The sequence below is a fragment of the Podarcis erhardii genome (assembly GCF_964252035.2).
Source record: "Podarcis erhardii genome assembly, chromosome: 6".
Taxonomy (NCBI): Eukaryota; Metazoa; Chordata; class Lepidosauria; order Squamata; family Lacertidae; genus Podarcis; species Podarcis erhardii.
Window position 1 is genome coordinate 74,817,084 of NC_138510.1, and position 15,264 is coordinate 74,832,347.

At 46.2% G+C, this 15,264-nt stretch overlaps 1 protein-coding gene across 1 annotated transcript in view; it reads right to left on the bottom strand.

The window, feature by feature from the left end:
- Positions 1-13,412, bottom strand: part of PLPPR4 (phospholipid phosphatase related 4) — a 32,655-nt gene extending 19,243 nt beyond the window's left edge. The window contains exon 1 of the mRNA XM_081865820.1: positions 12,614-13,412. Within this exon, the coding sequence (XP_081721946.1) occupies positions 12,614-13,165 (552 nt within the window). The 5' untranslated portion in view covers positions 13,166-13,412. The remainder of the gene's footprint in view (positions 1-12,613) is intronic.
- Between the last annotated feature and the right edge of the window lie 1,852 nt (positions 13,413-15,264).

Below are 15,264 nucleotides of genomic sequence, written 5' to 3' on the forward strand. Positions count from 1 at the left end.
GGGAGGGCTAGTGCCTTTCCTTCACTAAGTGACACTCCAGAACACACATCTTCTCTAAATGAAATGAAATGAGTCAAATCAGCATGTAACCTAACAGCTGACAGAAAGCTCCTGTCCAATTCAGTCAGTGGAAGGTCTGTAAGCTGCAGTTACAGAGATGCCTCCTTCCCTTGTCGCCTGTTCCCTGTCTGTTCCCTGCCTCTTCCACCAGCAACTCCAGCTGCAAAGTGTCGCTGAGCAAGTACGTTCCATAGATGGGTAAGAACTCATCTTTGGGCTTCTATGCTACATCCTTATTTATTACAGTGGTGCCCCGCAAGACGAACGCATCGCAAGACGGAAAACCCGCTAGACGAAAGGGTTTTCCGTTTTGGAGGCACTTCGCAAAACGAATTTCCCTATGGGCTTGCTTCGCAAGACAAAAATGTCTTGCGAGTTCCTGCGGGGTTTTTCCCCTTTCCCCCCCCCTTTTCCTAAGCTGCTAAGCCGCTTATCAGCTGATCCGCTAAAAGCCGCTAAACCGCTAATAGCGCTAATCCGCTAAACTGTCAATGGGCTTGCTTCGCAAGACGAAAAAACTGCTATACAAAGAGCCTCACGGAACGGATTAATTTCGTCTTGCGAGGCACCACTGTACTTATATAGTGACCTGGTGCTTTACACAGTACAAGAGAGCAGACTCCAGCCCCTGTACCATCTGACACAGGAGAAAGAGAGGAAGATAGGGAGAGGAAAGTGGAGGTAGGAATGAATAAAAAATAAGGCACAATTCCACCATCACACCAGTTGCACACACTGAAGTCTAAGTTATGTGCTTTATATTATGGATAGCGTGCTATGGAAAAGCCAGTTTTGGGAATAAGGCACTGTTTGCATGCTCAGAGACACTTGAAACAGCATGTCTGTCAGTCAGTCTAACTCACTGGTCAAGCATTTGGAGGACAGGAGCATACAGCTTTTAAAAGAGGAAGATGTTGCTTAGATAGGCTTTTAAATGTCCAACGCTTTAGAAGCTTTGAAACACCGCAATTTAAAAATCACAAGTAGAGTTGATGCAGGTATGGTAGCAACCACAACCTTCAGATTTGCTTCTGGAATTCCCCCGTGTCCTATGGTGCTAAGCGTAGAGGAACGCAACGCTGCTCACATGTGATATTGGCCCTGCAAGAGTTAATTATATAATTTATCTCTTTGCTTTCCATCTCCCCCTTTGTATCTCATCAAATAATCTGTGTCCTTGTAACTTTCCCTGCAACATGTGAGAACTAAATCCCACTCCATCTGGAGGATAAAAAAAACAGACTTCTGCATAATTCCCCCCCCCTTTTCTAATATGACATAATGCAATAACAAAGGAACAACTTGCTATTTGCAGGATAATGAATGATTGAAACAGGGTTTGTTCCCTTAACGCTGTATCCACGCTGGCATTTTAAAGCAAAGGAATCACATTCTTTTTCTTTTTGATGCACACACACACACACCAAAGCACAATCGCCACAACTTTGCTTTGCATATATGTACATGCGCAGCCCACATTCATTAATGCATCGATGAGCCAAATATTTCAGCGGGAAGCAATGGAGAAGGCGAATGGCACTACATATAGAAGAGTTTACAAATGGCGTCCATGGGACTCTGATAATTAACAGGCTTGGGACACTTTCCTATATCTTCAATGGGTTTCCTGACATTCAATGGGTTTTCACATCTGATCCTGTGCACAGGAGGTGAAAGCAAGAAAAAAAGAAACTCATACTTATCAATGGCATATATACAGATGTTTGCCTTGTTTATATGATTGGATAGGTTTCAATATTTGCCATTTTTCTCTAGACCTGTCAGTATAAAGTGTTATGGTGGTACTCTCAGGGGCATAACTATGTCAGAGACTAATGAAGAAAGCCTCTCAGATGGCTTTCAATGGGGGGTTGACAAATGCAAGGTGTGTAAGGCTATCATGGGCTAGTACTAGTCCAGGTTCAAAGATCAAAGAATCATAGAATAGTAGAGTTGGAAGGGACCCTGAGGATCATCTAATCCAAAGCACTGCAATGCAGGAATATGCAGCTGTCCCAAACGGGGATCGAACCTGCAACCTTGGCATTACCAGCACAATGCTCTAACCAACTGAGGTATCCTATTAGGGACAGAATGACTCTGAATCCCAATTCCCGTGGAACCACATCAGGAGAGGACAGCTGTCATCATGCCCTGCTTGTGGCCTTCTCAAGAGACATCCCATTGTGGGAATCAAGATGTTGTGCTAGATTAGCTCTTAGTCTGATCCAGTAGGCATCTTCTTATGTCTTTATGGTTGAATAGCATTTCCCCTTTCTCAAGGAACCCTTCGTACCATCGTTCCCTGAAAGGTCCCAGGGGTCTGGTACATAATCCTTTGCCTCGTAAGTAACCCAGGATCCCCAAATTTCTTGTTATGTCCATTAAGCTGGCCAATATAGATCTATAGTGTGGGGATGTCCTAAGACTGTATCAGAGTGTATGACCCTCTAGTGAGAGTTTCCGGGCCAAGGGTATAAAATCAATGGCCACATTCCTGCACAAGGCTAGGTGTACTTCACTCCCCATTGATTTCATTGGAAACTTCTCAGTAAATTTAATGAAGCTGGCTTGGATGCTCAATTTGCAAGACAGAGAGTGATGTGGTAGGGCATGGCCTGAGTTGGGCATAAGTCCAGACACATTTATTTTCGCTGCCATGACTCAGCCTTGGAATTCGTGAAGTGAGACGTTAATCTATTTTCATGAGGTTGAGGGTTTCCCAAATCCTGCTACTACTTTTTCCAGACGATGCAGCTTTTATTCTCCAGGAATATATTGCAGAATGTGCTAGTGCAGCTTCTTAAACAATACATGGTTGGACAGGCCAGTTTGTTTAAAATACTATTGTATTTGTTTAAAATACTATTGTACTGACAACCACAATTTGGCTTGGCTTGTTCTTTGACAAGTGACATGTTTTTCTACTTTATGATCACAACATGGGAGATTACCTTAAACCCACTTAGCCCAACTGTTTCTCACTACGAATCCTGATGATGTCCACTCTGCTCAGTTACATTATTCCTCCTTCCCAACTCTAAGCAATGCAGAGAGCAAGCCCAGCTCCAGACAGGTCGGGATGGTTATGAAGCAGGTGTGCAGCTCTGGGGGTTCCTGACAATGCAATTTTGCCTTTGCATGTGGATACATGGACCTGAACCCTCATTTAAGTGGCAGGCCCACTGTAATCCATTGCTACACACACAAGCTATCGTCTCCCTTCTGCAAAATGTACACAGCAAAGTTACTTCATGTCCTTCAGAGAGTACATTTCATTGGTCCACACTGGTGTGCAGGAGAAGCAGAACTGTGTGTCATCAGCATACTGCTGACAACGTACTCAAAACTCCGGGTGACCCCACTCAGTGGCAGTGTTAGGAACTGAGATATGAAAGCTAGGAGCTGAGCGGCACATTAAACTGAGGTTACGGGCGCCACAATGGAGCGTTTAGGTGCACTTTTTATAACAAGAATACAAAGCTGAAAATGAATGAACTGCAGCCAAAATTTTATGTTCGTTTTTCACATGCCTTAGTCCTCATCTGAAGACTGCAAAAAACAAAGCCATACTTCCCCTGCCTGCCCCCCCTAATATTTTTATGAGGGTCCCTTCTCCAGTCTTCAGAAAGTGGATGGAAGTGAGGAGGCAGAAAAAGGTCCTCCTTTTCTTCCAGCAGTGGCAGTTTTAAACTGAAATCTTGGGCTCAGTACTGTGCCCACAGCTCAGAAACTGCTTGCATTAATGAAACTCCCCATCGCAAAACGCACCTAGAACAATGGGAGTTTCAAACGCTGCTCAGTGGTTTCATGTAGATGTTAAATAGCATAGGGGATAAAATTGAACTCTGAAGAACTCCACATTGAAGGCTCCATGGGGCTGAAAAGCACTCCCCATGCATCACCCTCTGGGGGAGACCATCCAAGGAGGACAGGAGCCACCACAAACCTACCCCCAACTCAGACAGCCTCTCCAGAAGGATACCATGGTCAATGGCATCAAAAGCCACTAAGAGGTTGAGGAGAATTAACAAGGTTATATTTCCCATGTCTCTCTCTTATATAGGGTGACCCAAGCAGTTTCTGTGCTAAAACCGGGCCTAAACCCCCACTGAAATGGATACAGAAAATCATTTCCCTCCCACAGTTCACTTTACATCTGTGGGTGTGGCAGTGGATGTGTTAGACCATTGTTTTGCCTCGGTAACAGACTCGATGGGAGCCAATAAACTGAAGCTAAATCCAGATAAGATTGAGGCATTGTTAGTGGGTGGTTCCCTAGACTGGACAGATGGGAGGCTGCCTGCTCTTGAGGCGGTTACCCTCCCTCTGAAGTGGTGGTTATGTAGCTTGGGGGTATTCCTGGATCCTTTGTGGTTGCTTGAGGCTCAGGTGGCGCAGAGTTGTCTTCCATCACTTTTGGCTGGTGGCCCAGCTGTGCCCCCAATTTGTAAAAGGAATAGCCTAACTTCTGTTAACCTCTGGATATACAAATTTAATGACTAATTATAACAGGCCCAGTGCTCTGAAACAGACAGCTTTCACTTGTCCCTTGCCTAGAAAGCACGGGTCTGAGTGGTTTTCCGCTTTCCCCATTCCTTTCACTGGGAAAATTCGCTCTTTAGTGTTGAATTGGAGCAAACATCAATCCACAGAAAACCTGGTAGAAGTTTGCTCCAATTCAGCTGTAAATATTGGGTTATCCTAGTGGAAAGAGGCAGGACAAGAAGAAGTCTAGATGAGCCTAGGCTGCAATCAAAAGCAAGTTCAGCACCATGGACAAGGACCATAGTGCTGGTTCAGCACCATAGGCAGAAGTGCAGCTGAGGAGGCAGAAAGAGCAAATCATCTCAACATGGGGATGGATCAAGTGGGAGAGAGCTTGATAGTATAAATCCAAAATTTAGAAGTAATTACTACGATTTGAAAAACAAAACAAAAGAAAACACAGTACAAACTACCATAATGGGGGGAGATTGTGACCAAGTGACCTCAGTTGCTAAACACTGATGGACAAATTTAAGGTCCCTGCTAGCCCTTTTTAGGATTATCTGTCCTTAGATTAGAGTTGGACATGTCAAATAAAGGCCGGCTCTCTGTAATATAGGTCACCAGTATATTTGTATGCAGGGCAAAGCCTTCCCAAGGCAACTTTGCAAACAAGATATAAAAGCTAAAGCATCTCATTTTAGTAAAACTAAACAATTAAAACAGCAGCATTTTAAAAAACGGATTAGACCAATTCATGGAGGAGAGGGCTATCACATGTTGTGTTTAATATGAAATAAGAGCCAGTGGTTTGATCCAGCAGGCTATTCTTATGCTCTTATTTCATACTAAGCACAACATTTGTCTATTTATTACTTAATATCCCTCTCTTAAACCTGAAGGCTCCCAGGGTGGTTGGTATATGGCAATTCATAAAAATACATCATTACAAACCTTGTAACACATATATAAATAGAACAAAAATCGATATAATAAAATGACTAACATCAGAGAGAATCCAGCAGCAACTTATGTCTCACATGAGCCATTTATACTTGCCAGGGCCATGAATGAAGGATCTGCAAATGAAAACTTCTCATTGCCCTGAGAAGAGAGATCCACCCCCGGTCTACCAGGGGGATCTGAAAAGATTACTCTTGGCAACTTGAAATTCTGTTCCCGAGAAGCCAATGGCTGCAGAAAATAGCACTGAGCCTTTGACTGACCAGATGCAGCTTTTCATATCTCTGATTTTAACCACCTAGTCCACCTAGTCCAGATTACAAAGATCTGCCAGTAGATCCAGGACAATTTTCTCTATCTACTTCAGCTGCTCGACTTCCAGCTATGATCCTGTACCTACGCTAAAGTCCTTGTACATGATCCTGAACTTGCTTTTGTTTCTAGCCATATCCTCAGATATATGGGCCATCATCTCTTCTCGGTAGTGGACATCACAATGCACCAGGACAACTCTCATATAAAATCAACATAAGCAATTAAGGAAAAAAACAACATTTCTTTAAAACCAGCAATAATGTAAATGGTTTGAAATGGTCAAGGCTGCTTGAAAGAAATGGGTTTTCAAATCTTGTTTGAAAGTGAATTGGGGCCAAATGTATATGTTCCACATATTTAAGTCCCTGTCTCTAGTGGCTGCCAATATGTTAGCTGCCTCTGGGAACAAGGACACACTAGAGCTATGAAATTCTCTGCAGAAGGCCAGAGGCATTTCTCCCAAGCAACCTGGCAAGTGGTTGTGTGCGTGTCTATTCCCCCCCGCCCAAGGTTAGTGGGAATACCATGAAAAAGCCACTGACTCATGGCTATACTAAAGAAATAGAAGGTATATTTGCATATCTAGGCACCAGTTTCCCCAGTACTGGCAAACTGATTCCAGCACCACGTTTTCAGCCAGTCACATGTTCTTGGGCTTTAAAATAAAATAAAATAAAATAAGGTAGTCCTTGGGTTGGTTGCATTTTTGAAAGACTTATAAAAGTGAGCTCCCAACAGGCTTCCAAATGTAGCAGCTTCAGAATATTATAACATGAGTGAAAGCTGGTGGGCTGAATCCATCCATAGTTAAATTCATGTCACGAACATGTCTGCCTTTGTATTAATTCTGAAACCATCTCAACTGTAAGAGCCGCACAGAGGCAAAAGGTTGCGTCTTCCAGACAATTTATGCTATCCTTTGTCCATGATTATAAACCAAACACTTCTCTCCCCTTATCTTTGCCTTCCCTTTGAATTTACTCTGAGCCTTGTTGTCAAGACCATGTGGGTGGCAACACTGGATAATTGCACTGGCAAGTCTCCTAACGTTCTATTTCCCTTTTCCCAGAACAACCTCAGTGTTTAAGCCTTAAATGGAGTCAGGATTCAACTTAAGTGCTGTATACCTTGTAGGATCTACAAATACAGTGGTACCTCGGGTTACAGTCGCTTCAGGTTACAGACTCGGCTAACCCAGAAATAGTACCTCAGGTTCAGAACTTTGCTTCAGCATGAGAACAGAAATTGTGTGGCAGCAGCGGAAGGCCCCATTAGCTAAAGTGGTACCTCAGGTTAAGAACAGTTTCAGGTTAAGAACGGACCTCCAGAATGAATTAAGTTCTTAACCTGAGGTACCACTGTAACATTAGCAGAGGGTAAGTATCTTAAAGTATCGGTCCAGGTAGATCTTTGGGTTTCCCCAGCTCTGCTCTGAATAAGAACCTCAGAAGAAGTTCAGATCCTATTTGGATCTTTCACCAAGCAACTCACATCTCTGCCAGAGCACCTAATTTTCTGACCCTGGGGCCAGAAGGCCCGGCTCTTCTGCTGGAGGTTAAGGATTCTCTGAATCTGATTTGGGGACACAAGCCTAACTCCATTTAAGGTTTAAACACTGAGGTTGTCAACAGGAAGAAAGTTCCAATGTATAGGTGCTGCCACACTAAAAGATGGATTTCTTACAAACGTGGTATTATTTGGCACCCGGAACAGCACCAGTTCTACACTGTGTTTGCGTGAAAGAGTGTACACCTGTTGCTTTGCACAGCTCAAGTACAGTGTACACAGGGTCACAGATAATACAATCAGATGTGAACACCTCTAGTGCTTGCCTGGCTGTGACGCTGGCTGCTAACAATCTCTGGCAGGCTGGACGATTGGCTTGCTTTTGCTTTCTAGGAATAATCAATGACCTTTAAGAAAAGAAGTCTAAATTCCCTGCTTACCATACAGAACTTCGGCCTTGCTCTCCTCCAGCTGGTAGCCACCTCAGGGGCTCATATCACTGTATGCATGCCTTCTTTGTACAAAAAGATTCCCAGCAGATAAGCAGAAAATGTCACTCTTCTTTTCCCACACTTGAAATGATGCTATGCTTTGCTAAATTAATCTTACCTCCATCTAACAGTTCTTTGTTTGCCCTGACAAATCCACAAAGCCTTGCCTGATGTGTTATGTTTGATGTAATATTCATGTATGAGTTTTGAAAGTTGCCTTAAAAGGGGCGGGGGGGCGCTCCACGTATAACTCAGGTTTGCTAAATCCTTTCTGTCTGCAGGTCCTCAGGAAACCCCATCCGCCAGGATGTTCAGAAACAGAATGTGAAGATGGGTGGTAGCAACAGACTTAGGCTCAAGAGTGTGCCTGATCCAAAAAGAGGACACCAATTTTCATAAGATTGTCATGCGGTAATATTTACTATAACTGAAACAGAAATGCGACACATCTAACCGTAGTGGAGAAGACACCAGAGGTGATTTGTCTGCCTGCTTAGTTTGCAGATCAAGTGATGAAAACTTGTTGATGGGCATCTTCAAAGCTTTTGCTCTCTCTTTCTATGGTCATTTTAAAACCAGTCTTAGGCCATATTTACGGAGGCCCAAGAATTCTTTGGGTGGAAGCCATCATTGCTGAAAGTGGTATCATAGTGCTTTAAATGTATGCAACCCTGAATGTGAATGCAACCCTGGACTGGACAACCCTCAAATAGAGGACACTATCAAACAGAGGACTGTCCTTTGTAAAGTAGGCCTCTGCTTACCTCACATTTGGTGCTATTGTGAGGGAGGCCTATGCACTCAAAGATCATCCACATGAGTGAGAACCCTGATAGACTGTACACTTCATGAACTGTAAATCACCTCAGTGCAGTTCTGAGGGCGATATGTGTCTGGAGCCATCCAGACCATGGAAATCCAAACATGAGAATCCTCACTGAACACACCACATTCCAAAATGAGTAACATTCCCCTTCTCAAACGCCCCACCTGAGAAAGTGTTCTCTCCTCTGCATGCAAGTATATTTCTATTACATGCTCTTCACTGTTGCCCTCATGCTCTGTGGCTACCTAAAACCATGCAAGTTTACATTTTCTTCTTTCCCTCCCACTCTCCACACCTGCAGGCTGCCTTGCCCTCTCCTGCTGGCTTTGGAGAAATAACAGCCAGCAGTGTGTTTTATTTCTTTCATTGTTCAGTGCAGTGAAGTCTTAATGGTTGGTTTCCCTGTACTGTATACAATTCTGAGAGCTATTCCCTGGGCGACAAAATGAAGTGATGACTTTTAAAAGCCATTTTTAGACTGATTCTGTGTGGGTTCTTCTGGAGCGATGGCGGCCTCCACATACTCTCTGATTTAAGAGGGAGAGAGCCAGCCCACATACCCTCCTCCCTCCTCTGGACAGAGAAACAAAATGCATTAACGTGATATCATCATGCTTCCCATTCCCCTGCTGCCACGTGTGGGGGGCTTGAAGTGCAATGACATCATTTGCTACCAGTCGGCTGCTGAGCCAAGTTCAAAGGTGCTTGGGCTGACATTTAAAGCCCTCCATGGCATAGGGCCCACATACCCATTGGATTGGTTACTCCCCTATATACCAGCCCAGACTTTTAAGACATTGTGACATGTGCTTGGGCTGAGATTTAAAGCCCTACATGGCATAGGGCCCACATACCCATTGGATCGGTTACTCCCCTATATACCAGCCCAGACTTTAAGACATTGTGACACGTGCCCTTAACAATGTGACATGTGCCAATGAATGGTATGTAGAAACCTGTGAGAGGATGCTCTCAATCGCGCCACCTTGATTATGGAATGCCCTCAATTCACAGACTCAGTTGGCACCAATGCTCACAGCCTGTGGGCACCTTCAAAAGCAGTGGTGGGGGACCTTTGACCTTCCAGATGTTGCTGAACTACAACTCCCATCAGCCCCAACAAGCAGGACCAACAGCCAGTGATGATGGAAGTTTTAGTTCAAGCAACACCTGGAGGGTCAAAGGTCCACCACATCTGCTTTAAAGAGACATTTATTCACACAAGCATTTGGCTAAATTGGTCAGTAGAGTTGATTCTGATTTCTTGTAATGGCTTTTGATGTGTTTTTAATTTTTTTTAATTGTTGAGCATGTAATATTAATTTTCCCTGTTGTAACCTGCTTTGGGATTGATTTTGAAAAGGCCAGGCTCGAAGTGGCTCCAATGAAATAAATAATGTTCCATTCTCCACATGTACATTAGATTCTTCTAATCAATGTTGCTCAGCTCTCTGCAGCCTGTTTCAGAGGGTGTTGTGTTCTGAAATCAGCAAACAGCTACACTTACCTAAGCAAAACTAATATGAAACCTCTGAGTACTTTCCTTTGGCAAAGCAGCCAACCAGTCTTAGACTCCCTTGACTTTGTCATTTTGGACTGAACCAAGACCATGGATGATGAAAGAAGGCCCAAGTGGAAGCAGTGATGTAGTAATTCAAAAATTAAGCATCTCATCTTTTGAGTGCCTATCAACAATGGAGCATTTTCAAAGAAATATAGGAAGTAGACTCATACCAAGTTGGACTATTGGTCCAGCTAGATTGGTCCAGCTAGCTCAGCATTGTCTACACTGACTGGTAGATGCTCTGGAGGGTTTCAGATTAGGGACATACCCAGCCCTACTTGAAGATGCTGGGAACTGAACCTGGGAACTTTTGCATGCGAAGCAGATGTTTTACCACTGAGCTTCAGCCCTTATTCTACCCTACGGTGTCAGGAGGACCATACCTTTCAAAGTATGGTGACCGTGATGTCATAGCTGCTCTCTCCCAATATAGGCCAAACTTTGCAAGAGTCAGAAAGGGCCTACGAAGAACATTCCATCCATTATCCTATCTCCTCCCACTCTGCTACGTGCCCAGGAGGGAGTAAGGACCCCAAACTTCTGCTTTTTTCATTTAATATCATCTGAGCACTCTGGCACAGATGCTAATGACTCCATTTTTATTTCTTGTTTATGGAGAATAAGGAAGTGGAGGACAGTTAGGGAAAGACTTAAAACTTTTCTTATTTGGGATAACTCACACATTCCCTCCTTCCCCTTTCAGAACTTGAGGAATCTTTGAAGTCTCTTCCCTGAATATACTTAAGCTTCAGTATATAGGGCATTGCCCGTAAACAAAATAATAAATGCTTTTCTGAGTGATCAGTAAAACAATGCACCCAAGGAACATTTTAAAAACACTCATTTGCTTGCACCAGTTTTCAGTGTCTCTGCATCTTTACACCTTTAGTGTAATAATTTCTACAGTCCTTGTATTCCAGATATCTAAAACTTAACCGCTCTATATGACTAAGGTGGAACATCTGTGGACCTTCAGATTTGTTAGACTACAAGTCCCATCATTCCTGACCATTGGCCATATTGGCTGGAGCCAATGGGATTTGGAGTCCAACAATATATTTGGCGAGCCAACCTTGCTATATGCCAATTGATTATTGCAAATGAGACACAACAGCTAGGCTTTGTGAAGCAGCTATTGGTTATCCTGGACCAGAGTTTTCCTATCCTGTCAACACAGAGCCCATCACTGGGGGTCTAGATGGGATGGGATGAGCTTCTTTTCTCCAGGTGATGGTGGGAGGCGGCTGACTTCTACAACTTTTTCTGAATCATCTTGTCAATCATCTCTGAAGCAAACACAGACTGACTCAGTCCAACACTTCTTTCCTCAGCATATCCTCAGGTCTTCCAAGGATATGCTTGCTCATTTCCTGAGCTATCAACAAAACGTACAAATACGAAATCCCTTTTTGTGCCCCAGTTGCAAAAGAAGCAGTTCACAAGTGCCTATACATCACGCTGTCAGAAAAGAACCAAAATGAGTGCTTGTGGAACACTAACAAGGTACAATACAGAACAGCCATAACAGTTCTGAAGCCATCAGTGGGGGAAGGGCGGCAGGCAAATGCATTCACACAACCGCTTTGCTTCTGCGAACACACACATCACACCTCGGACCATGTATGGAAACAGGAAGCATCCAAGCACCTCCCATGTACCTGAACATTCACCATCTAAGTGCATGCCAACAATAATGCAACACCAATTGTTTAGCAATCTAAAAACGTTTGTTCCCAACCTTAATGTGCCCTCGTTTTAATTTTCTCAAATAATGTGTGCCCGCTACATGTACATGTAGAACAACCCCCTTCCTCCCCCCAACCTTGCTCTCCTATTGGAATGATCCTGAGCACGTGAAGTGATCTCCCCTTCATTTGCAACCCTCCTTCAATCTTTAAAGGAATGATTTCTCCCAGTGGATGAAGTCTCTGTGTGTATGTGTTTCGCCCCTCCCCCAATTTCAAGCCAGGTTTACACTCCTACAGACCGATGCTTCCTGATGCATCATCATCATTTTTTTTGTTTTTGTTTTTGCTTTTCAGGAAACAGTTCTTTAAGGTGATGCAAAGGGAAGGGAATTACATCGCCTCTCTTCCCTCCCACCAGTCCTTGATTAGAGATGAGATCAGGAGGAGACCCAGTTTCTGGGCAGAAATGCCAAGCAGGCTCTCCCCACCCATGTAAAGCATACATGCTAAATGTTGACAGGCAACCCACCTCAACCTTACCCCCCCCCCCACGCCACTAATACACAACTGCTCTTTGCTTTGGGGAAGCTGACCCTGGCGCGTGCCAGGTGGGGCAGGCGACAGATCCTGCCCCCTTACATCATTTCTCCCCATCATCATCACCCAAAAAAGAGAGGATGGCGTCCCCCCCCCCATCGTCTGCCCCACTCACCTCGACGAAATAAAAACAAGGCAACAGCGTGACGCTCTCCTTGACCACTTTGCTTTTCTGCCTCTCTTTCGAAGACATGCTGGACGGCGCGGGCAGGAGACGCGCAGCCGGAGCGGGCGGCAGCGAGTGCGCGACCGCAGCGGCGGCGGCGGCGCTGCCGGGCAGCCGTCCCCCTCTCCTGCCCCACTGCCTGGCGGCGGCGGCGGCGCTGATGTCACATCCCCCCGGGGCCACCTCCCGGTGCGGGAGCAGCGCGCAGCCCACGACCTCCTCCTCTCGGGGCGGCAGCAGCAGCAAGAAGCCCGCTTGGCCGTCGGCGCCACCGCCACCGCCACAGCCACCACCGGCGCTGGCCGGCCGGCCGCCCGCTACTCCTCCGGCTCCCCTGTCGGCCAGCAGGCGCCGGGCGGCCTCCTTCTCCAAAGCGGCGGCGGCGATCAGCGCCTCCTCGTGCCCGGCGCACTCCCCTCCGGCGAAGGGCCCGCCTTGCCTACATCGAGCGCTGCCGCCAGCCGTCGCTCTCGCCAGCCGGCTTCTTCGTGCAATATTCATAGGTCTGACGTCAAGGAAGCTGCTCCATGCGAAAAGGGGAAGGGGGCCCGCTTGCCTACATGGTGGTGGAGCGAGAAGAGGAGGAGGAGGAAGGAGGGGCGCGGGCACAGGGAGGCGGCCGCCTTAACCTCTTCGCCGCCGAGCCCCGACGCAGCAGCATCCTCCTCCTCCTCCTCCTCGGCGACGGCAGGGTGGGGTGGCGTCGGGGGTTGAAGGCAGCTGCGCCAGAATGTAGGTCGCCCGGGGAGGGTGGACGCGCGAGCGAGCGAGCGAGCGAAGGAAGGCCCCCTTCACACGTTCGCGGCGTGGGCGGGCGGGCGCCTCCTATGGGACGCCTCGGACGGAACACGTGGCCGCTCCGGCGCGCGCGCACAGGCGCCCACACGCGTCCGGGAGACGCGGAACGCGCCATCCGGCAGGATGCGGGGAAGGGCCCCAGCTAGGTCGGGGTTCAGGATTACACGAGGATGTCCAGTTGGAGAGACCAGACGGGAGCTCACCTGGCTCAGGTGCTGCTGCACACCTGGCCTAAGGGAATTTGGATTGCCGGATGTAAATACATGGGCGTAGCCAGGATTTTGGTTGAAGGGGGCAGGCTTTTGTTGGGGCAGAACCTCAGATTTGTATTGATCTTTATTGATTGGGGGCAGCTGCTCCTTTCCCCCTTGGCTACACCCACGTAATAATACTAACAACAGCAACAACAAATATAGCTGTTTTTGCACAGATTTAGAAATGGGGCCAAGAATAATGGAGTAGCCCTTAAGCATCTTTTTGCTGTATCAGAGCAATGATGCCTGTATTTCTGTATTTTTATATATATTTGCTGTATAATGTGACAATTAGTTTTGCTTTTTGTGCACTGAGGCCCCTCCTAACAGCTCAGCTGGAAGAGCCTGAGACTCTTAGTATCAGGGTTGTGGGTGTGAGCCCCCCATTGGGCAAATGGCATTGTGGGGGTTTGGACTAGATGATTCTCATGGTCTCTTCCGACTACAATTCTATCATAATATGAGGCTCAAACTGTAACCTACCAAGCTTGTGCTCCAGCACTGCTAGTTCTCACAGTGACAGACCAGATGGCTGTGGGAAGCTTGCAAGCAAGAGCCAAGGGCAGTAGCAGCGCTTTCCCTATTTGTGATTCCCCAACAACTGTTATTCAGAAAAAATATTGCCTCCTGTAGTTGAGGGAGAACATAACCATTGAGGCTGCTGGCCACTGCTAGCCTTATCCTTCCAGAATTTGTATAATCCTCTTAAAGAGTAAGTTCCATGCTCAGGGGTAGGGGGAAACTATCAGGATTGTAGGGTTACCATATTTCAAAAAGGACACCCTGAAAGTTGTTGAGCTGATTTTAGAAAGACCCCGATTTTGTTGAGCTTCTTTTACAAAAATGCCAAAAAAGGCGATTTATTGATTGACTTGCCGAAGATCCAGGTCACCTTTTGGAAATTCCCCCTGGATGTCGATTCCACCTTTGAAATCCTGGTAATGTCCTTAGGATTGGGACGCAAGCGTGGGCAGTGTGTATGGTAGTTCTGGGATGCCCAGACAACAAGACCCCCTTCTGAGCCTCAATGATGTTGTCCAAAGGAAATCAAATCAATACGTTTGGCACCAACTTGGCTGCAAGAGTTGACAGAAGGAGGCATGCAAGGCTCCATCCAACCATCTTAGGGACTCCACTCTGGATTTGTGTAGGGTTTCCTCCTTAGCCTTCTCTTCTCGCAAAGATGTCCCACAAGACAGCCGTGATTTAGGATCAGAGGTTTCCTTCTCCTAGATGGGCTACCTTGCCAGGTTGATGAGCCCCATCTGTGCCTCACTTCCCTCTACAACTGCTTTCTTAACTGTTGGACCTACTATTGGTCTCATCCGCTCAATCTCCCAGAGCCTGCCTTTGCATGCAGGGGAAGTCCCTAACTCAAAGAGGACTTGAGACCCATCGGCTACCCTCACCTGGTTTAGCTGACCAGTTGAAGCCATTCTCAGGATGTGTCTGCTGTCTCATGCTGACAGCTTCTAGGAGCCGCAGATGAGAGCCGAGTGAAGGGGTGGGAACCAAAGGTGGACAAACCACCCCAGAAGGAGCATGACT